Genomic DNA, 24,916 nt, shown 5'->3' with positions numbered 1-24,916 from the left:
TTTGAAGTAAAACCACTTATTAAAACTGTTTCTTTGACAAGGTCACGTATTTTTTTATTTAGTATAGATTTTGAAGTAAAACCACTTATTAAAACTGTTTCTTTGACAAGGTCACGTATTTTTTTATTTACTCATTTAAAACTGAGAATCCTACAGTTACCAGCCTTAGAGTTGTTGGGATTAAACAAGAAAGCATGTGTGAAGCATTCTAGTCTCCAGAAAAACAGCTCATAGATGACCTTATATATAGTCAACATTGTAGGGGATTCCAAAAATTACAACCAAACTGGAAAGTGCAGAAAGTATTTGAGTCTTTTAGGATAATTTTTACTCACCCTGGATAATGAGTTTATCTCTTTGCCAGAATTATACCTATATAGTATCAAATTAAGAATTGTGTTGGCTTTTTGGTTTTTTTCTAAAATGTGTATTTGAGTTTGCTTATTTCTGTCCACTGTAAGCCCTATTTATTTTTTATGTATTTTCCAATTTGGGAGAATATAAGAATTCATTCTTATATTCATATATATTCATATTCTTATATTCACATATAAGAATATAAGAATTTGGGAGAATTATTTAAAACATGCCAAGAAGTATTCTTAGCCACTTAAGTCTATTCACTTATTTAATCTTCTCAACAACCATATAATAATAAGTATTGTTAATATCCCCATATTATAGTTCGGCAAACTGAGGCATAGAGAAGATTTTAAAATGGGAGTTTGTTGTTTGTATGAGAACGCACAGTGTAACTTAAATTCTTTCCAGGATTAAAATGAAATGGTTTTTCTTTAATATTAAAAATACTGTTATGGGAGTTTTATGGATTTTTTTTTCATAGCAGATCAAGGGCCTCCTAAAACTCTGCTTGTTACATAGTTACTACTAGTTCCTGTTCACCACTTAAAATCTTTTAATAGCTTCCCGTGGCTTTCAGGACAAAATTCAAATTCTGACTCTCCTCACAAGACCCTTCTTGCTCTGATTCTTGCCTCCCTTTCCAGCTTCATTTCCTACTTTTCCCAGCATACACCTGTACTTGAACAACAATAAACTAGCTAAGAATCCTTCAAATCTGTCATCTGATTCACCCTGTGTTTTCTTTTCTCCTCCTTTGATCTTCCTTATCATTTCCAAGGTCATCTTAAGTTTGGTCTGCTGTGATTAGCCTTCCCTGACGATGCCACCTCAGCTGGCCTTGTTGTCTCTGCAACTCTAACACCCTCTATCATAGACCTCTCTTACACCCTCTCACACTGTTTTAATCATTCTCATTTAGAAGCCCAGATTTGAAGAAGATTAACTTATGAATTTAAATGGGTATTGGTTTCAATTCAACAAATATTTATGGAGTACCTACTATGTGCCAGTTACTATTCTAAACACTTTAGAAGAATTAGTGAACAAAACACACAAAAATCCCTTTCCTCATCAAGCTTAATGGTAGAGGAAGAAGTCAGATGAACAAAATAAATGACCCGTGTAGTGTGTAATTTAGAAGATGATGGATACAATGGAGGAAAAAGTATAGGAAAAGGAGAGGCTTGGGGTGGTGAGGATAGGGTACTATTGCTATTTTAAATAATGTGTTCAGGAAGGGCTCATTAGAAGGGGATATAAACAAAGATTTGAAGCAGATGAGGCATGCAGATTTGGGAGAAGAATTCCCTGGTAAGGGAATAGTTAGGGCAAAAGGCCTAAGGCCAGGAGCCTTAGTGGAATGAGAGGGGAAGTTGAGGAAGTCTGAAAGGTAAATAGGGCAGATTATATAGGGCCTACGAATTTAGACCTTTTTCTGAATAAGATGGAAAATCGTTGGAGGGTTTGAGCATATGAGTGATCAGTTAGATGACATTTAACCTATTAAAAATATTTAATTGAATTTGATTCAGAATACAGTGCTTGTAAGAATTCATAGTATTTACATGTGAGGAAATGGTGGTTAAAAATTGTTTCCTCCTTCTCTAAGTGGAATTTTCCACCTTTATTATAGAGATCCAAATGTTATTTGATAGTTGAGGTCTTTATTTTTACATTAATACTAAATAGAACTCTCCAGTTTCCAGGTGATGGAACAAAACACAGAAAAGTTAATTTTGCTCAGTTAGTTGAAGAAAATAGATGGGAATTGAAACCAAGCCTTCTGATATTTAACCTGGGATTGAGTTTCTATTTTGGTTGTTATAAAGATAAGTATATTCGTTTATCATCACCATATTAAAAGCTGCTGTGGGCTAAACACATCTATAAAATTAATTCTGCTTTGTTATAAATGGAAAGTTTTTCATTTAAAACAGTTTAGTTCTACTCAAATCCAACGTTTTCTTCTTTTCCTGGTACCCAGTCACATTTACCCACTTTTGTTAGTTTGCCCAGCCGATAACCTCTAGGGATGCCTCAGATGGGCAATACCCCAACCACTCTTGGCTTAAAAACACCCACTCAAACTTCTGTTGTGACATAAAGTGAGGGAGTTAGGTTTAAATCAGTGTGCCCAGATCAGTATGTAGTTTTGAGAGAGATGGAGAGGAAGTGATAAAATCTTTACTATTGAACTTTAAAATATTATATGTTTTAATAATGTTACATTGCCATGACATTAGATAAAGTTTATCATAAAACTCGGTGATCATTTTGTGCCTTCCAATTTCCTGAGTTAATTTGTTAATACTTTCACAACAGGGGGTAGTTTATGTGCAACTCTTGGCTAACAAACTTCTTTTTGGAAGATTTTCCCCCCCGCTGTGAAGCACAATCATTTCTGTTTTGAACAACTTACTTAAATGTTAAAATATTTTTCATTTTTCTTTAAGAATTTTCTCAAAATGTTAAGCATTTTTAAATTAGAAAAATAGCTGCTCTGTAATCTTATCTAGTCTTAACACTAATCTCAACAAAGGAAGTGATTAGGTATGTAGAATATTTTACTCAGCTTGCTATCTAGTCATTTGGTATTAAAAAATTCAGTTAAAATTTTTTTTAACTAATCTGCTCAGAGATAATTCTTTGGTATCCAACTTTAGTATGCATTTAAATATAAAGGGATTAAGTATCCAGTGGTTTTTAAGATATTGCTGTATCTGGAAATGAAGGATATCATTCAGATACCCCAAAACAGCTCATTGTAGCATCTCAAGAATTAGTGAAGGAAGGTTAGTTTCTGAAGTACCATAATATCAGTGATTGTCCTAGTGTTACTAAAAATTAGTTTTTGTACACCTAGCATGCAGACATTGGTTTCTAAAACCATTTCCAATAAAAGAGAAACCAAGTCTCCTTGGGGCAAGAAACATACAAGGTGAGCCTGATGCATCTTGTAATGCCAGTAAGTAAAGAAATGCTAAAAACAAAACAAAACTCTTCCTTAATAGAAGTATGTTAAAGGGACAGAGAGGATCCATCTGAAAGAGCTCCCTATTGCCAAAGGTGGAACAATTTTTAAAGTAGTAGTGGATTATAACTCAAAGTATAAAATAATATCCATGAGTCCATACTGATATAAACAATGATTGAATAAATTAATAAATGGGGGAAAAGAGAGAAATCTCTATGCAGTATTCCAAATACTCTGCCCTCAACGAGGGGAAGCATAAAATCCTACTTTGTAAGTGTGAGCTATGCACAGTGACTTCCCTCCAAAGGGTACAATATGGAAAAGGCAGGGAAAAAAGAGTAGCTTTACAGTGAAGAAAGCTGACAAACATTACCTCACTAAGGTGATTAAGATCAACATCAACAGTTAATAAATCACATTAAGAGTATGTACCCATGATATGATGTGATAAAACTGGCACTTTACCTTTGTGGTCTTCCAGTAATCCAGAACTCCAATCTTACTGTGAGGAAAACATCAGACAAATTTTAACAGTGGGACATCCCACCAGTTGCTTGGCCAAAGAACTCCTCAAAGCTGTCAAGGTCATCAAAAACTGCAGTCTGAGAAATTATCACAGCCAAGAGCAACCTAATGAAGCATAACTATTAAATGTAATGTGGTATCCTGCGTAGGATCCTAGAACAGAAAAAGAACATTAAGTTTAAAAAAAAAGTAAGGAAATCTGAATGAACTATGGAATTCAGTTGATAAAACTGTGTCAGTATTGGTTGCTTAGCTGTAACACATGGATAATACCGTGTTTCCCTGAAAATAAGACCTAGCCGGTCAATCAGCTCTAACGCGTCTTTTGGAACAAAAATTATGAAAAATTACCCGGTCTTACATTGTAGTAAAATAAAACTGGGTCTTATATTAATGTTTGCTCCAATCAGCAATCAGCATTAGAGCTGATTGTCCAGCTAGGTCTTATTTTCGGGGAAAACGGTAGTAATGGATATGTTAACAACAGGCAGACAGTGCAGGAGTAAAAGGGAATTCTCTAGCTTCTCAATTTTTCCATAAATCTAAAACTGTTCTTTAAAAAAAAAACTATTTTAAAAAATAGTTTATGTAATTCCATGGTTTTTAGGAACTCCTGGAATTATAGAGAAGTTAAAGTATTGGTCACAAAATTAATCTGCTTCCAATTAAACTATAATTTATAAATATTTTCTAGCTTTTGGATCTTGTACAAATTTTTCATGTGTGCATTTAGCTGGTCCTATAAGAAACATCACTCTAAATGTGTGTGTGTGTGTGTGTGTGTGTGTGTCTTCTGAAAAGGAATTTAAGTCAGTCTTAGCATTGAGAAAACAATGTGATTTATTTTCTCCTTTCCATACTTTTCCACTTACCTTGTTATTTTCTTAAAAATATTTATATATACTTTTATTTTTTCTAGTTACTAAAACATAAAGGATATTCAAACATTTTGTCCATGACTTTAAATTACAGGAAACTGTTTTAGAAACTTACCAATAGTACGTGACATGAGTATGATTTGTTTTTAGATGTGTCAAATGAGTCACCTTGAAGTCATGGAGAGGCTATCATTCACCACATTTACTATTCTGGTTAATTTGTCTTGGGGCAAAATACAAATCAGTAATTACGTACTACAGCTTAGAAGGTTGCTATTGATGTTTCAGTAAGGTTAAGGTGATTAATCACGGTGATTACTTATCAACTTCACGGATTTACTCAGATCATTGGGTTTTCTTCTAAAATAATTTCATATGCAGTTATAATTTGCCTAATACATTTTGCATAAATATATGAATTGAAAATATCAAATTAGGATTTAGAAATTGGGCCCCTGCTGCAAGTTAATATGGTTGCCTCTGTGACCGTTGAACATAGTTTCATAATATAGCCTTGAAAAAAGTATTATTTAACCTTTAAAACAGTCAAGGTATTGCCTTTTTATGGTTTCTCAAATAGTTTAACTTTTATAAAGGAGAGAGAAAGCTTGGATGTATCTTTATGTAGCATGACCTCTCTTTTTGTTATATTTTTTATCTCGGTATAATTTAAAATAGTTTTTAAATGTAAGCTTTACACTTGCATTTGAGACTAAGCAACCTGCATTGTGTCATGACCCTTCTAATACCACAAACCTTCTGTAATACTACTCCCAGTGAAAAACCCACATCCTATGTATAACCTTAGATTTATTTTGAAATCTCTATGAAGAGAGCACAGAGAGATTACTAATTGTTTCTGTTATTTCCTTTAAGGGTGTGATGTCTATTTGTAAACCATGTTTTAAGTTTTAATTTGTCAGGCTTAAAAAAATGTCAAAGTATATTCAGTACTGATTTCCTATTCTAAACTTATTATATAAAAATTCAATAACTAATTATAAGTTTCAGTTGAAAATTGGGTGATATGTTAGATATCTGTAGAGGATTCAAGAAAGGAGAAAGTAACAGTACTTCCAGTAGCCAATATTTCTAATACTACTGGCCAGTACAATACTAGTAAACAATGCAAATTTAAACAATAAGCCACCATTTTTTTCTGTTTTATTCCCGTTCTTGTTTTTATTATTTCCTTCTTTCTATTTTAGATTTATTTTGTGTTTTTTATGTAACTTCTGAAGATAGATGCATAAATCCTACATCGTTTTTATTATTTAAAAACATTGGTAACTACTCATCAGTAAGAAAATGCTTAAATCATAGTAAATCTATACTAGAAATAGTCTGTATCTTTCAGAAAGAATAAGGAAAGATCTGTAGGACATATTACATAAGAAATACAAATTATAGACAGGATGTATATCATAATTCCATTTGTGTGTATGTTTAAAAAGTATGCATGTGTACGGATTATGTGTCTACAGGTGTGTGTGTATGTACATTTAAATACATACATATATATACATATACGTATATGTATACATATATGTGTATGTATTTAAATACATTGGAATGTCTGTTGTGATTCCCGTCAAGACTGTTTACAGTATACCTTCTGGGAAGAGTAAAGGGCTTGGTGCTAAAGACTAAGGAGTAGGACTTCACTTTTTATCCTATGTGATTTTACATGATTACCTTTCTAATTTTTTTTAAAGTAACTATTGCTGGAATGGGAATAAGAACTAGAACTTCCAAATAAATATAGAAAATAGCAACGAAGAAAACGTGGTCAACTCAGCAAAAACGCCACACACTCCTCCGGCCTTAAAGGCCCGGTGTCGTCTGGCTCCTGCCCCCTTCTCTGCCTGCGTCATAGACCACACCCCCTGACGTGTGAATGCTCGTACACCACCAGCCTCCTTTTGTTTTTGGAATCAAGATCTTTCATTCCTATTCATTCCTACTTAAGGCTTTTGCTCTTGCTCTTTCCTGTATTTGGGATACTGTGCTCTCTGGTCTTCCCATGGCTGGTTCCTTCTCATCATTTATACCTCAACTTTTAAAAGTCACCAACTCAGAGAGAGATTATTCCCTGAGTCCTTTTATAAAGTAGTCCCATCACACTGTCACTCTATTTCATCATCATGTTTTTATTATTAATGGCTCTGAGCAGTGTCTGAAATTATCTTCACTTTAAAAAATAATTTATACCTACATATACTATATTAGAACTTTGTCTTATTTACTGCCTTTTACCTTGGCATATAACAGGTGCTCAAAAAATAATTGCTGAATGAATTTTAGGGGGCAGAAAACAGCCATGTATAAGAGAGCTTGCTATTCTCTGCCATAAGAGCAGGTAGCAGGTTCTAAGTACTTTATATGTAAAGATTCATTTATTTAGATAAATGTTGCCCCAGAGATAGATTGACACTGATCCCTTAATTTCCTACCCTGACCATCTAACAAAATAGTAAATAATAGTTTTTTTAAAGCAGTGCTTTCCCACTAAAAGCAGCCTGAAGGAAAAAAAAATCATAAACTAATGCAATAAAATTTAAAAGACACTGCTAAGGAAAGAAATAGACTATTTTACAGCAGAGAGGCATAGCAGGGGTGGCTGCTATTCTCAACTGTCTTCCCTCTCCTGTCCCACTCACAAGGCTATATAGGTAAGTCAGCAAAATCCCCCAGGATTCATTCATATCCTAAATATGGGGAAAGGAAAATGAGTATGTTAATTTCCTGACTGAAGAGCTGTAGAAACTTCTGGAAGGAACAACCCAGAGAAAGAGATTAGAAAATGAACATCTGAATCTTAACTAAAGTGAAGGTGCTAGGACAACACACTGAATTTGGGAAATGATCTAAATCCTAAAACCTAGGTTTTGACATACATCCCACTAATATTGTTATACAAGATATTTAACAAAATCCCAGAAGAATAAGTAGAGCCCTGGTTTAGATAGGTTCTTCCTTTCCCTGTACTATGCCTCAGGTTGTATGTAGAAAAGTGAAAACAAACTTAAGTTTGGAGGGTAAAGAAAGTAGTTTTCAATATGGTAGAAAGAGAGTTAATATAAGTAACCCATTATCATTAAAGCATTTGGAACATCTGGACAGTCACCTAACCATAGCCTGATGATCAGAAAAAAAGAGCACAGCAGCTTGGTTTATATTATTAGAGCAGAGAAAGAGAAAGAAATACCATTCAAAAAGATCCCAAACAGGACTGGCTAGTTAGCTTAGCTGGTTAGAGCGGGGTGCTCTTAACAGCAAGGTTGTCGATTCAATCCCCACATGGGCCACTGTGAGCTTCACCCTCCACAACTAGATTGAAACAACTACTTGACTTGGAGTTAATGGGTCCTGGAAAAACGCACTGTTCCCCCATATTCCCCAATAAAAATTTAAAGAAAATATGTGGTTAAAAATATAAAACTATCGGATAGTGAAATCCAGCTTAAAACAAGTCAAAATAAAGAACTAAGAAATGTGGGCACTATTTGAAAAGATGGGTGGTGAATACTGGATTAATTTAAATACAGAACTGATACTAAACAAATATGGGAATAATGGTTACAGGCTAGAATGTTTTTCTTACAAACTATGACAATGTAAAAATAGTTAACAAAAATCTGGGAGTGGAGGGAGGGAGATGAAAGCAAATATGAATGTTTTATAGCAAGATAGTCAATCAAATGCCACACAAATTTAAAGCATATAATTAAAAAATGGACTCTGACATCAATGCTTTACACAATCACTTTTCTTAAAGTTAGGAGGATTTTTTTAAGGAAATTATGTCTCTTCTATTGAAGAAAATTTTGCATTCACTATACTTTCTTGTTTCTATCAATTTTAGCTAAAATTTAACATTTAATTTTCAGCTTTGTATTTTTTTGCTTTGCCTAAATTGTTTAAGATGAACATACATAATTTTACAAAAACAATCGTTTTTTCTTAAAAAAAAAAAAAGCTGGCTGCACATACTCAAAGATGTTAGCATTGATTAATCCTATGAAGTATGAATAGAAATGATTATTCTCTTTGTATAATTTTTTAATAAAAAATTTTTTCCTACATTTTTCCCCAAGCATTTGAATTCCTCTATAAAAAGGTGAACTCCACATTTTAAGCTAAAGGTGATAAATATTTGATCGAAGAACGTATGCAGAGGAAATATGACTTATAATAACTGTATTATTCACAGCCAAGCCAAACCATCTCATTGAAATTGTTGAGAAAGGAAATTTATAGTATGAGTTATTAATCTGAAGTACATAAAATGTTATTGATATTTACATAGGCTCTCTTTGATTTGTTTTTGTTTTATGTTTTTTGTACGTTGGTCTCCCTTGACTTCATATGGGAAAGGATTACTGAATTTATAAGTAATTATTATTTGGTTTTTCACACTGACCTTTTATACTTAGATAAAAATGGTTGGCTCCCTATCAAGTTCTAATACTCTTAATAGTCTAATAAGTTGATAAAAATTCCTGTTGACAAAATCAGTTATACATGGGTCCTTCCTTTAAACAGTCAAGAGAAGAGCATGTTTTATCAGTATTACGAATATATAAGAGCCATCTGGTCATCTGATGCTAAGGAAGGTCCACGGGAAACTTTGGCAGCTAATGACTGTATTCCCAAACTTTGGCTTACTATCACTCTTTACAGAGGGTCTAGAAAAAGATGCATAAATAACATAAAATAAGCAACCAGTGTTTAGAAAAACAATGCTAGCACGTTATCCTGCTGTGATTTATCTCACAAATATGGGAGTAGGAGTGAAACCTGATTTCTACCCCTGGCTTTTTCCTAGCTAGCCCATGTGATGATCTCTGATAAGTTAGCCAGCGTCTGAGTCTGTTTATCTTCTAATGCTATTGGAGCCAGGCTGTGCTTAGGTCAAGCCACCTATGAGGACAATATACAGATAAAGAGGCCATGCCAAAAAAGAGGACTTATTATTAGTTTATCAGTCTAGAGAAAATCTTGCTAAGAGAAAGAAGTCATGATAAGAATCCAGAGTATGGGACTAATAGGTCTAGACCATAATAGTCATCAAGCTGGGAGAAGATCTAGATACAGTGTTTCCCCGAAAATAAGACCTAGCTGGACCATCATCTATAATTCGTCTTTTGGAGCAAAAATTAATATAAGATCTGGACTTATATAAGACCGGGTATTATATTACATTATATTATATTATATTATACCTGGTATATTATATTATATTATATTATACCCAGTCTTATATAAGACCTGGTATTATATTATATTATTACCAAGTCTTATATTAAAATAAGACCAGGTCTTATATTAATTTTTGCTCCAAAAGACGCATTAGAGCTGATGGTCCGGCTAGATCTTATTTTCGGGGAAATACGGTAAATAACAGTGATGGGTAGTAAAATGACAAAAAGATGAAGCTATGTTTATGTAAACCTAGAAAGGCTTTTAGAAACTAATTGTTCAAAAATCTACGTATCCCAAGGCAGCACTCCAGAAAGGTCTTAACTCAGCCTAGCATGACAGTGTTTATTAATAGTAAACGGAATATATTGCCATATATTCTTTCCTTGTAGGGAAAAAGTGAGGCAAAAGCTGCTTTATGCTCCACAAGGGCACCTATTTGGAGTTTTAACTTTGTGGTATCAAAAACAAAAAACAAAGCCAAGAAACAAAAGTGCAGATGACTCTTTCACTGAGATGATAACCCCCATGACATGGAATATGAGGATATTAAAGTAGGACAAGTCCAGTTATCCAGAAGATGAATCACATTTTTATCAGCTACAGTTTCCCTCTGTGAGCACTGTCTCAGTGAGCAAGACGAAGCTTAATGCATGGCTGTTTCATGCCTTCTTTTATGACACGTCCTGTCTTTCTTAGAGATTTCTTTTTGACTAACCCTGTGCTTTTCCCAGAATTTAAAGTCACTACTTTATAGAATGTTTTTGCAAAGAGACAGATGACAGGCTATAAGGCTCTTTCTTGTGTGTGTTTAAAGTGGTATCAAACATGGGAGAGTTCTTTGGACCTCATAGGATTGAAAAGTTAAACACAACTGATGTTTATGATGCTTATCTTTTACCAACAATATCTAAATAATAAAATAAATATTTACTAGTATAATATTTAAAATGCTGTCTTCTAAGGCTATTCCTATAAATTATCTGAGTCTTGGCTTCAGATATTTAAGTTTTTGTGCCGATGTGGTTCTATGCTTACTCCCTTAATCCAACCAACCATTAAATACATATTATATTAGTTTTACTCCACTGACTATTTAGTTTGAAAAAAAGGAATAAAAATAGAGCTTTACCTGGAGTTTTGCTGGAATAGGAAATATTTCTATTTCAACTTGGATAATACACAATTACAGACTTGGACTCTTCAAAAATATTAACAATGTCATGAAAAACAAGGCAGAGATATTATTGTAGATTACAAGAGGCTAAAGAGATATAACCAAATGTAACCATGAACTGTTGATTCTGGACAGTAATAAACATTTTGGGCCCTTTTAAGGACATTTGAATAGGAACCATGTGCTCAATGAATGTTTCTATGGCTTTATTATTCATTTAGGTGTTATAATGGCATTTGGTTATGTAAGACAGTTCCTTATTCTTAGGAGATATATGCTGAAATATAGAATAGTGAAATGTCTTATCTGTAATTTACATTCAAACAGTTTAGAAGATATACATAAATAAAACAAAAGCAAATGTGGCAAATAGTTATTGGTGAGTATAGCTGATGGGTATATGGGTATTGTTATATTATTTTAGCTCTTCTGTAGGTTTGAAATTTTTGAAAAGTAAAAAGCTAGAGAAAAATTATGCAAGACGTAAATAATAGACAAGATGCTTTGATATTTGCCTGCTGATCTAGGGAGCTTTGTACTCCCAAATCTTATTATATTGACTTAAGGGTTAACTGGTTAAATTCTCTGAAAATGAACCCAAAACTTCTAAGCAAATTATCTGGTCATGGAAAGTACTAAAAAGATGATGACTTGTAATGCAGCTTTTAAAATCTGCTATTTTCCTGTCTAAGGAAGTGTCCTTCCTGTGACAAGATAGGGTAAGTTATAACCAGTATTAAAAACATAGATACAGAAACAAACAAGAATGGATTCTTAGGCATGCCTATTACAATTTCTCTTTGAGGCTGACTTAAATTTGTGAGTGTAGACAGACTTGGGCCTCTGCCTCCTCTCTCACCTCCACAATGTTTTTTAAGATTATACGCTACTACACCCCACTTTTCTCCCAAACACTTGTTCAAAGCAACTTACTAGGTATTCCTCTCAGTGTTGCTATGATGTAACATGCAGAAACATGCTGCTTAGAGCTATAGAGAAACATTTCACATTTTCTCTTCAATTTTCTAGCTTGTGACACCACCACATGTAATTGTTCAATTTTTTAAATAGTGTGTTGGAGTACAGTAGATGTAGTTGAAGATAGCTCAGATTAAAATGTTCACTTTCTGCTGTGACCATATATATATATATATACCGCACAAATGCCTATTCAGTTTTTTTTCCTGATGACTATAGCATTTATTGATTTTTCAGTCAACCTTGACAATATGTGGCACACACTGGGCTCATTTCATCTCTACCTCATCTTTCTCTGATTACAGCTCCCATGGTTGCAGGGATAGAACAGGTGAACATGTATGCTTGAAGTCATCAATTAACAGTCTAGATAGTCGAATACCAGAATCATAGTTCTTAGTAAAATATTCCTCTCCATACATTTATGTGTTGTATTAAAGAACATAACTTTTGACTATATCAACCTGTTACCTAATAAAAAGTTTAGAGAATTTCCTGAATTATTTCCTTTATTCATTGCCATATCTCCTCATAGATACTAATGCTTTTTAGTTTTTAAAGAATTATTTTGCTGGTCTCCAAATATTTGTTTTTTCTTTATTATTTAGAACCGTTATCTTAGTTTTCAGTCATAGGGGTCATATTTGTGGAATTTTCTCAGATCCTAAACATTTTATTTAGTTCCTCATCATACATTACTAAACTTTAAAGTAATATTTTCTACTTGAGAGCTAGGTTAACCAAGAAAGGGATTTGAGTTCAAAATTGAACCAACCTCTGTAGACAGGGAACTGACCAGCTGAAACTCTCATAGAAATAATGTGAAGTGAAACTGATAGCGGAATTGAAAGAAATTAATTAAAGAACACTTGACAGTTTTCCTCTATTTTTTTTTTTAAATATATTCTCTCTGGAAATGTAGAGCCTATTTGTAAATATGTTTATGAGTCCTGGTCATTGACCACATTTACCATTGTGGTGGTAGTTGAAAGAAACATTTCTCACTTACATATGTAAAATTATACTAAGTAAATTCTATAATGAATGTAAACTCATAAAATATTTGAGATCCTTAGGAAGTAGAATTAAAAGTATTTTATAATCGGCACATAAATAGAATTTTGAATTTGTGTTAAGAAATAGTTCCTTTCAGAGGTGGTTCAAACCAGGGCGTTTGAAGTGTAGATTTGTCTACACACTGGCTATATCAGAATCACCACTTGGGTAGCTTTCAAAATACACTGATTTTCAAGCCCCATTCTCAGATATTTAGGATTCAGTAGGTCAGAAATGGGTTCTCTTAATCTATATGTTTACAAAATTCCCAAAGTGATTTTTCTTCATAATCATCTTTGGGAATCACTATTTTAAGCATTTCCTAGATTATGTTGTTTGTACTTTTGTATTTATTTACTTAGCCATATTTTCAAAAAATTTATTGGGTAGGATGTTTTTATCGCAGATAACAGAAAACCCAATTCTGAATTTATTTATGGCTTAAATAACATGGCTGAAAATAAAGGGGATTTGTTGGGTCACTTACCTGAAAAGTTCAGAAGTAGGACATGCTTCAGGAAAAGTTTCATTTGGGCTCCAACTTGTTACATTTAACCATGATTCTCAAGGCTCAAGGCCCTTATCATTTTTATTCTCAGGTTTTCCATATTGTTAAAATGGTTAACAGGTGAACTTTAGACCCACATTATAATGTTTAATAAGAAACTATACCCTTAATTTCCAGCAAAAGTTTTTGAGAATCTCACTATTTGAACAACCTGAATCAATCACTGTGTGTGTCACAGATGTGATTGTCCTATTTGGTTTAAACCCTACCAATCAGGGCCTAAAGTGGGGTTAAGGAAGGGGATAATTCCAATCCCATCTCTACACAGTGAGGGGGAGAGAATGGATCTTGAGGTAAGAACCATAAAATCTACTACAAAATGTTACAGAGATGAACTGTAACTCAACCCTCTCTAAAATTATATTCTATTTCAATGAAGTACTAATTTATGATTTAATCATACTACTTTTTAGTTTCTTAAGTTTCCAGTAAAATATGAAGAAAGTAGTATCCATTCCTAGAACAAAAGGTAGATTTTAAACGAATCACTAAGTAACCTTTGGAAGATACATCTCTTTTCACATATGTAAATGAAGTATAGTGTGGACCAAGTGCTTACTTTTTAGCAGACAGAGGAAGAGACAATGAATTGTTTTTATTGAAGACTTCTTCCTCCCAGTATTTTACTATGAAAAATTTCAAACATAACAGAAGTTGAAAGAATTGTACGGTAAATACTATAAACCCACCACCTCCATTATAAAATGAATATTTTGATATATTTGTTCTATTGCTTTATGAGGTACTCACCTATCCACCATTCTAGCTACCTTATTTTTCGATGTATTTCAAAGTTAAAGTTGTTATACTTTACACACTGGCTACATCAGAATCACCACTTGTGTAGCTTTCAAAATACACTGATTTTTAAGCCCCGTTCTCAGATAGTTAAACGTGCATGTCATTTAACATGCTTAACTAGAGTTACTGATAACCTTTTGATTAAGAGGCTCGTATGCAAAGCTTTATGGTTTAAGGCCTTAAATATGAATTAGATTATTATAGATATAGTGGTAATTGCTAAAATAATTATTCAAAGATTGTTCCAAGAGTGAAATGTACCCCATAGTTTCCAACAAAAGTTTTTAAACCTTTTACAAATGTTACTTTATGCCCTCTTAATATAAAGTTTCTTTTATTATGTGACAAAAGGGTATGTATCTAAGGTTTGTTCAGTGAAATTATAGAATACCAAAATTATTGATGTGTTGGATCTCTTTTAAGTTTACTGCTTACCTAATTAGTTTTGCTTAGGAAACCAGTTAACTGGCAATCTGTTGTTATCAGCTACACCAAAAGAAAACCTCAAGAAAATGCAGGTTCCTGCTAAATTTATTAGTGTAGCTGACATTTTCCCACCTGCTTATCAGAAAGAACCATGTGGACATTGGTTGAAAATAGAAAGCTTAAAAATACTTGCAAAACAATTTTAAATATTAGATAATTGAATGAACTGTCTCACAAGTGAAATTAAATTGATATCCACTTTTTAGAATATAATAGGTAATTGGATTTTGGGGGGTATTGTAAATATATAGTTAATTCAGTTTTTACATTTAAAGAGGATCCTTTGAAAACTTTGAATTAATATATTTAAATGAGAGCCCATTTGTCAAACAAATGCCAGACTTTTAGATAAAAGATCATTTATATATTTTAATTTATTAAATAGCATTTAGGACATCTCACACTTTTCACTTCTATTTTTGAAATATCAGCTGTATTCCCAACAAGCAGACTGTTGAATCCGAATACCCCATGCAGAGCTTTTCAACTGGTGTGTCTGTCTGTCACGGGGTGTGCTGCTAATGTGTGACAAGTATGCTGGGATGGCGACTGTCTTGTCCTGGGATCAGATCACTGCTAGAGCCTGGGGCTCTTCCTCTTGCCTCAGTTTAGCCAGTGTGCCTTACAAGTTGTTAGTATGTGTGTGTGTGTGTGTGTGTGTGTGCGCGCGCGCGCGTTTGTATCCAAGGAAACAGTGGTTTAATGGGCATTATAGTCTGTCTGACTTTTTGTTTGTAAAACTTTTGCAGAGGTAACCTAATATTAAGCTTTATAAAGTTATATTTAAATCTGAAAATAATTCTATATGCAATTGGATTTAATCAAATTATATAAAGTTTTTCTCTGAAATTCTGCCTTTTCTCTACAATTAATGGAAATTCAAGGAACATCTGGGGGTTTTTAGTCATAAAATCTAAGAGGGCTCCTTTGAAATCCTAAGTATCGTTCAGGAGTCATTTTTTTTTTTTAAGTTAAAACATTCCATTTTTTATTGTAAAATTTCTTACCTGCCCCATTGTTTATTAAATATTAAATACTGCCTTTCCTCCAAAGAAATAAAGGTGCTATAACAAAGTTTTTAGCTAAACTCTGCCAAGATCCACCTTTGGAGGAAACAGCTCTTTGGAGAACACTTGGTCACTTTTTGTAAAATAGATTTAATGATTCCTATCTTGACAAACTTTTTTCATGCACATATCCCTATAGGAAAGAATTGGTATTAATTATTGTTACTGGTCATTCTGCAGCCCGCAAATAAAGTATTTCTGCATTCTTGAACTTTCTTACAACATTAGATCTTACCTTGGGCTTTGTCATTTGCCCTGAAATTTTTATTGTATCCCACATTATATTATTGCTATGGGATGTCCAAAATCCTCAAGAACTTTGCCTTCACTGAGGACCAGATTTAAAGGTACCTTTCTTCACGTCTGATTCCAAACTACTAATATGTAGGTTTTACATCTCATCCTGAAGGATTTCTTCCTACTAGTGGATTGCACTTTCTATTTAATCAACCACTTCAAGGGAATCAATATAATGTGATACTAAAATTAAAAGCCATCAAAAAGGACATCTGAACACATCTATCCAAGTGAGTAATTCTCATCAAATTAGTCCCCTTTGGAAATACAAGTATTATCTACTTACTGAATTGCTGCTGCAATTTCTCATATCATATATAGTACTTGGAAAATACATTCTATAAGAATAATGGCTTCTTTTATTTTACATCAATGAATATTCTCCCTCCATATATTTTTTTCTTTCCTACCTTCTTCCTTCTCACTTCACTCACTAACTACTTATTCCCTTCTACTTGACATCATCCTTTCCCACTTTGGGATCTACAGGACTGAAATGAAGTAAGTCTATAACCAAGGAAAATCTTAGGATCAGATAGTCATGAAACAGACTGAATTTGGGTAGTGGGTTCATTAGTCTTTATTGTATTACTCTTTTGTTCTTGTTCTGTGCCTGTGAAATATTTAAAAAGCTAGAGTGATTAAAAATAAGATGCAGGCATAAGTACATGTAAGTGGTATTGGACAACTGTAAATTGATAATATGGATTATTCGTTTAGGGCCATAAATGCAAGTAGCTGTAGCATTTCATCTTTAATTCTTTTTGTATTGCAATTCACATTTAAATCAGAGAGTACTAAAATAAATATTCAAGTAAAGACATAAGATTTTTGTAACAAATCCAAGAAAGCTAATTTGCGTGGTCCTTTGCATTAATCTTCATATATTTTTGTCTGCTTCGTTGTTTCTCATGTTCAGAGTGCTATAAGGCGAAAACCGTATCAACCTTTCTGTGACTCTTAGGCAACCAGGTCACTCAATCTTTCATTTAAGTTTTTCCTTATCTGTGAAGTAGAAATAAAAGTTATCTGTTACATAGGGTTGTTGTGATGATGACATGTAAAGGGTTTAGAACAGTTCCTAGTACATTGTAAGCTCCAGTCTTTCTCCACTAGGGCTCCACAAGAGAATTAAGTCCTACAGAAAATAAGATGAGTAACTCTTTGCTCATTTCTCCTAAGGATGGTACGTAGTACCATTTTAGATGCATAGGAGGTAAGTTAAGTCATTACATAAAATGATCTGTAGGAATTAGGGCTTAATTCCTTTGGGGAATCTCCATGGAGAAGGTCTGATAAATGCCCAAAATGTTTTAGCTATTTTGGTTGCAAGTGACAGAAACCCATATGCAAAGTGGTTCAAATAATAAAGGGAATTTATTGGTTCATGTAAATTTGAAAAACAGGTAGTGAAGGCTTCAGAGGTGATTTAATTGGAATGGTGCCCTGGCTCTGCAGAGTAGCTCCCCATTCTGTGACTGGGGCAGTTCCAGTTAGTTCCTCTTTCTGCCAAGGATGTTAGGGGAGAGTGTGGAGAAGGAAAGAAGAGAGTTATCTTAGCTGCGGTCAAAGGACCAAAAAACCAGGTGATGTCCTAAGTCCATTCTTACTGTGAGTGGAAAGATAGCAGTAGGGTTCTCCTCACTGGAAAATGTTCTTCACTGTAATCTATTGCTCTTATAGGGCCTAAGGCACAATTTTTTTTTTTTTTAAGGAGGGCGCAGCTCACAGTGGCCCATGTGGGGATCGAACTGGCGACCTTGGTGCTGCCAGCAGCATGTTCTAACCCACTGAACTAACTGGTCACCCCTAAGGCACATTTTAAAACCTACTTTTAAAAACCTATAACTATTCAGCTAGCAGTAAGATTATTTTTACAGGACCTTCAAAGCTCTCACAGATCAAAATGTTTATCTTTCTGCTCTACAGTTACTGATACTGAATGATCTTCCAGTTGTATTCTTGAGAGATAATAGCAAATATAGAAGCGTGTGTATAGTATCTATAGTACGAGTAAAAATAAGTGTGTATACATGTGTGTTTGATTACATATGTACAAAATCTCATGGGAAGACTACACTAACAAACTGTTAACAGTGGTTTTCTCTATGGAAGGAAACTGAGTGGCTGGTGACTATTAAATTAACCCGGTACTTTTCTGGTATCAGGAGTTACTCAGTAGTTTCAGTAGATATCTCTGGATCAGAACTTCTTAACATTTTAAGCATCACACTGTGGCTTCCTAATTACATGTAATCTGCAGATAATCAAAAACAATTCTGTTTTCTCGTTCTAGTAAGCCCTTTATCTTAAAAGTTCCCATTTGTTTTCAGGTGGTATAAGAAAAAGACAGCTCCTCCCCTTTTCCAATCTATATCCTTGGAAAATGGTCTCTATATGGTTCTGGAACTATCTCTTAGGAGTGGAACACATTTAATCAGCTACATCTAGGACTCTCAATACACATTCCTGAGCTAATTAAACAGAAGAGATTCAGAGCTGTCCTCTCCTCTTTAGAGTGACTTGGAGAACCTTCTTTATCTCCTTGTCTCTGTTACCCAAGCAAAAGTAGATTCACAGTGAAGCTGTAGGAGGTTCACCACCTTCTTATCTAAGTGTTGCATCTCTCGCTTATGGAGAGAAAAATCATTTGCCCTCAAAATAACTAGATAATGGCTTTGAAATTCTAGAGTAATTTTTTTCACTAGTAGATCCATTTAACTGTTGATTTCTAAGAGACTCTCAAAAGGTACATTTTGTAAGTTGCATTTATTGTAAACAAGTTCCATTAAGCATTATTTAGAAATATTCTCTATAGTTTACTATGAATTACTTTTCAGAGATAGTTTGAGAACAGATTTGTTCAGAATTTAGCCAATTAAAGGATATGTCCTTATGCTGTCCTATAGTTTCAAATATTTGAGTACATGCTATAAAAATTGTCTTTTGTTTTTGTTTTGTTGTATTGTCACAAAACAGAAAGAAGAAGGAAAGCTTCAAGGACAGCTTAACAAGTCTGATTCTAACCAGTATATTAGGGAACTGAAAGATCAGATAGCAGAGCTGAATCATGAGGTAAGTGATAAATTTTGATCTTCACATATTTCTTTCTTCCTTCCTCTGTATTTGTAGCAACACTTTATTACCCGTTATGACTGACTCTTTCATGATAAATGTTTTCTGTGAATCCTTGATTATAATTATATTTTAGAAGATTGTCTTCTTTTTAATAAGAATTGTTCTGTTCCAATATTGAGGATTTGTTTCCCTTAGACCTCTTTAATCATGATCTAAAATGATCAGTAAAAACCCTTGCTAGTTGGTTTAAGCGTCAAAGCTATTTCAATTAAACTAAAATTTTCTTTATACTTATAGAATAGATTTGTGGTATTTACCATTGTAGATAGAGGGAAGTGTTTTTACTCTTGTCTTCATTTTCCCTTCATGGTGATAGTACTGAGATTGCAAAAAAAGGATATTTGTCTAATATCAGTTAACAGATTTCTTAGTATCTGAACACTTTTTAAACTGATACTGCCTTGAATCTGTGAAATTCAACTCATAACTACTAGGGTATTATATTAGGTAATTTAAATTATTTAAACTAATGTGTTTTTGTTAGAGAGATACTTTTTGTTAATGTGGCTCTAGGTAAATTTCCTTGTCCTTTATTGTTTTCTTAATCTTGCTAGACATGAATGGAAAAGCATGTTTCTTATCTTGAATTATTTGTACAATAATGTTTATTCACAGTGATAGGATTTGAATGGGTAATATAAACGTCATTTGTTAAGGAAAAAACTGGCAACTAAATTAATTTAAACCTCAAAGGAAAAAGTTTGGACATTACACTTTCCTGGTATTACACTCTTCGTTAAAGTCTGAGTGTTTTGGGTAATACCTCCTGGAGATAGTCAATGTAAGTAAATTCTGAATGAAGAAACAAAACATTAATGAAAATGATAAGTCTTAGATGTAGTTTAATTTAATTTGTCCTGAAATTTTCGGGGTCATTCCTATAAATACTGATTTTCAGCCATGATAACATATAATCTTTACTTATTAGTGTGCATTGTAATCTCGTCTGATCTAATAGCCGTATATGAAAGAACAACTTGCAAATAAGCATGTCCTAGAAGTTCTTATTGTTTTGAGAACCCTAGGAATTATTCCCTGTGTTCAAAAGGTTTTTCTCAAGAAAATTATGACTAAATTAAAACAGTCTCCCATTTATAATTTTGACATCTAGTAATAAGGAAGCTTTAATATTACTGAATTTTAAAAAATCATTTGTAGATTGACTTTATTTCTAAGACTAGTCTAAAAATCAGTCATCAAATATTAATTTTACCTGTTATATACCTTAACTAAAAATAATGATATTCTCCTTATCAAGACTGGCAAAAAATAGTTAAGATGAGGTTCAACGCTAGTGTCAATTTTTTATGTATGGCCTGTGAAAGCAGTCTTTTATCTTACGCGAAGAAAGTTAATCAACAGGGTAGAATTTTCTACTGTTAAAATGAAGGGCTAGATTGTGCAAATTAAAAGTTAAAACAGTTTGTGTTTCGATGCTAATTGTGCAATCAGAGCACTGTACTAAGTACGATCAGAGCAGACCAGAGTCCTGGGCTTACACCTGTCCCAGTCAGAAAACATGGCAGAGAGGAGAGTGATTAGAGTATAGCTGGAGACCACAAGAGTGCAGAGGATTGGAGTTTAGAGGAGGCCAGATTTGATTAAGAATTAACGTGCCTCCAGCTCTCCAGGATCCTGACGGGGCGCCCCTGTGGCTGTTATCCATGGTAGTCTTTCAGGTTACCTTGACAACGTGTACATTGCTTTTTGGCTTTTAGTGTACAGTCAGTACTATAATATTCCCGTTTTGAGTTTTTTTGTAACTTAGTAGCATTTTAGATAATTTATGTTTGTACTTTGTTGTGTAGAGTAAAAGGATTGTGTTGAATAAACAGGATTAGAATGCAAAAAAGAATGCCTAAGTTACAGGAAATAAGGGTAGATTGAGTAGAACCAGTTTATGGTGAATCTTCAAAGTTAGAAGAGATTCAATTTATTAAGTAATATGAAACCATTATAGGTTTTCAGTTGGAGATTCCTTTTCATTATGTTTTCCGAGTAGATTTTAATACATTTACCTGTTTTAAAGTTTTAGAACTAAAGAAACGATAAATGAAAACAAGTGACGGTTTAAACCAAGGTACTGGTTGAAATAGACTTATTATGAAAATACTATTTGTTGGAACAGCTTCTTAAGAGGGTTAATTAAATAAGGTCACTTTTTACTCTAGTGATTTTTCATTTATTCTCTTTTCAATTACAGTTGGCATGCACTATTATATTAGTTTCAGGTGTACAATATAGTGATTAGACATTTATATAACTTACAAAGTGATCACCCCATTCTTGTGAAATAGAACTTCACAGTAAAAAAAAAAGATAACCGAAGTCAGCCTAAAATGTCCAACTTAATTTTGCCTGTATGCTACCATTTGCCGAAATCTTTGGCTTTCAACATAAAATGTAACTTTCAAATATTAATAAAATGAGCATGTGACTTAATAGTCACTTTGTTAGCTGATTTTTGTTCTTCTCTAAATTTTGAAGGAAATGTTGAGACAAACTTTACAGATTCATCTTCCTGAAGATACAGAAATGTTGGACATGTTATAATAACTATGACCACTTAGCATAGTCAGCTGTATGAAATAGTAAAGAGGATTATGCAGGTTACTTCTTACTTTTTATGACTGACTATAATGTTGATCTGTAAAATAATAATAATTACTGTTTAATTATTGAGTACCCTCTATCGGCCAAATTTATGTCAAACACTTGATTTTTATTTTTACTAATCCTCATAATAGTCCCACATGATAATGGTATTTTCATTTGAATGGATATGGAAACAGACTCACAATGATCAAGTAACATGCCCAGGGTTATACAAGTAGTAAATGCTGAACCAGGATGGCATACAATTTGACCTATTCTTTTCTGTGCTGCTTGCAGAGACATTAGATTAGGAAATGTCATCAATATTTAAAATCTTAAGAATGGCAATTAATGACAATATTTCAACCATGTTGTTCCTCCCTGACACATCAATCTGCATACACCCAGTAAGTGAATTCTGCAGTTGAACTAACCACAAAAGCTCCTATCTCTCCCTGTTAGCATTGCAAATGGAGATTTATCTTCACTTGTTGCAGTTTCCTATGATTCATCCAAGTGCCTTTTCTGACTCCCAACCCCTGAAGTTCCTATCCTCACCACAGAACTAATTTTGCTCCTAATTTTACTTTCCATAGAAATTTTTTAATTTGGGGCCTCTTACATCTTGCCAAGACCTTCACAGAAGCCACTATGGAAACCCCTGCTGCCCCAGGCCTGGCAAGAGCTGTGGTTCAATCCTCCCCCGTCCCTACTTCCTGTTCTCATGCAATACATAGAAAAGAACCTGGATCGCAATTCAAGGGCTTTCCTTATGCTATCTTCTACATCCTACCCTCCCACCCATCTGTTACCACAGCACCCACTGTATACTAGTCACAGAGTTTAGAACTGAAGATAAAGAAGATTGAAGCACAGTCCATAGCCTCAAGGGGCTCACAGTCTAAAATGGTGATAGGCATACAAATAAACAAACTGTAATACATAATGAAAAGTACAGCGTTATAGTAGCTACCATTCATTTAACAGTCACTCTGTACCAGACACTATGCTAAGTGGTATACTTCCATTATTTCTTTTAATCTTCACAACAGTCCTATGAAGTGGGTTAGCATCATTATTATTCATGTTTTTCATATAATAAAACTGAGGTTCTTGGGTATTAAATAACTCCCCATGGTCATACACCAGTCAGTGACAGAGGTAGAATGCTAGTTCAGACTATGTGACTCCAAGCCCATCCATTCACTTAAGCACCATATGCTATATAGCCTCCTTTGAAACATACGGGGATAAGATGGTAACAGCATCTGGGCTGGGTTTTGAAAAATGAAAAGAAAATTTTCAGGCAGATTAGGCATCAGGACCATTTAAGTCACAGACTAAAAACAAAATTGTAGTTACCAGGAATGAATATGCCATCTACTTTTGCAACATAGGTCTGTCTCCTTACAGCTGCTGACCACTAAAGACAAAAGCTATTTTCTAAATGCCAGGAAAGGGAGACAGAAAGAGGCTGTTTTCATTTATAAGCTAAAGGAAATGTACTCAGGACTCAGTTAGGTGTACGCACATTGAGAAGTATAATCCTACAGTTCAGCCAAATTACCAGTTGACTAGGCTTCTCTGGGTCCTCTGAAGCCTTGCTACCACTTACAGTATTATTTCATGGGAAAATGCATACTAATCAGCTGATTTGGAAATGTTTGGGGAATACAGATTATATGTTTGCACTTGTGCTTGATGGTAATATGTTCTGTTAGATATTCTAAGAATCGGTAAATTTATTCCAGATAAAAGATAGTTCACGTATATTAAAAATTAAATATTTTCCCATTGAGCAGCTTTGGTGAATTTTTATGATGTCTTAATAAAATAGGTTTAATGTGCTTTATGTTCTTAAAATCTTACAAAAGTAATTCTAGTTCTATTTTGCTTAGTGGCTTTTCTATATAGAGCATTTCTTTCCAGTTTTTTTTAATTTCCATGAAGTTTTTTTTTATTGGTTTCAGGTGTACAAAGCAATGTAATAGACATTTAAACCCCTCATAAAGTGGTAACCCACCCCCTCTTCTTAATCTCTTTCCCTTTCACCCACCCTTAACCCCCCTCCTATCTTAAAGAGGTCCCTGTAAGATTCCTTGTAATACTGGTTTGGTGGTGATGAACTCATTCAGCTATTTCTTGTCTGGAAAGCTCCTTATCTATCCTTCAATTTTAAATGACAGACTTGCTGGGTAGAGCAATCTTGGTTGTATGTCATTGCTTTTCATCACTTGGAATATTTCCTGCCACTCCCTTGTTGCCTGCAAAGTTTCTGTTGAGAAATTAGCTGACAGTCTTATGGGGGCTCCCTTGTAGGTAACTAACTGCTTTTCTCTTGCTGCTTTTAAGATCCTCTCTTTGTATTCAACCTTTGGCATTTTAATTATGATGTGTCTTGTTGTGGGTCTCTTTGGGTTCATCTTGTTTGGGACTCTTATGTGCTTCCTGGGCTTGAATGTCTATTTCCTTCCCCAGGTTAGGGAAGTTTTCTGTCATAATTTCTTCAAATAGGTTTTCAGTTCCTTGCTCTGTCTCTTCTCCTCCTAGTACCCCTATGATGCGAATGTTGGTACGCTTGATATTGTCCTGGAGTCCCCTTAAACTCTCCTCAAACTTTTGGATTCTTTTTTCTTTTTGCTGTTCTGGTTGGGTGTTTTCTATTACCTTATCTTCTACATCGCTGGTTGGATCCTTTGCTTTATCTAATCTACTGTTGATTCCCTGTAATATAGTCTTCATTTCTGTTATTGTAGCCTTTATTTCTGACTCGTTCTTTTTTATGGTTTTCGTCTCCATTTTTATGCTTCC

At 33.8% G+C, this 24,916-nt stretch overlaps 1 protein-coding gene across 6 annotated transcripts in view; it reads left to right on the top strand.

The window, feature by feature from the left end:
- EVI5 (ecotropic viral integration site 5) overlaps positions 1-24,916 on the top strand; it is a 228,920-nt gene that overhangs the window by 169,230 nt on the left and 34,774 nt on the right. For all 6 annotated transcript variants that reach the window (XM_033114161.1, XM_033114163.1, XM_033114164.1 and 3 more), the window contains one exon: positions 19,352-19,447. In XM_033114161.1, the coding sequence (XP_032970052.1) occupies positions 19,352-19,447 (96 nt within the window). The remainder of the gene's footprint in view (positions 1-19,351; positions 19,448-24,916) is intronic.

The sequence above is a fragment of the Rhinolophus ferrumequinum genome, chromosome 9 (assembly GCF_004115265.2).
Source record: "Rhinolophus ferrumequinum isolate MPI-CBG mRhiFer1 chromosome 9, mRhiFer1_v1.p, whole genome shotgun sequence".
Lineage (NCBI taxonomy): Eukaryota > Metazoa > Chordata > Mammalia > Chiroptera > Rhinolophidae > Rhinolophus > Rhinolophus ferrumequinum.
The sequence above is the reverse complement of the archived record's forward strand: the minus strand, read 5'-3'. Positions and strand labels throughout refer to the sequence as shown.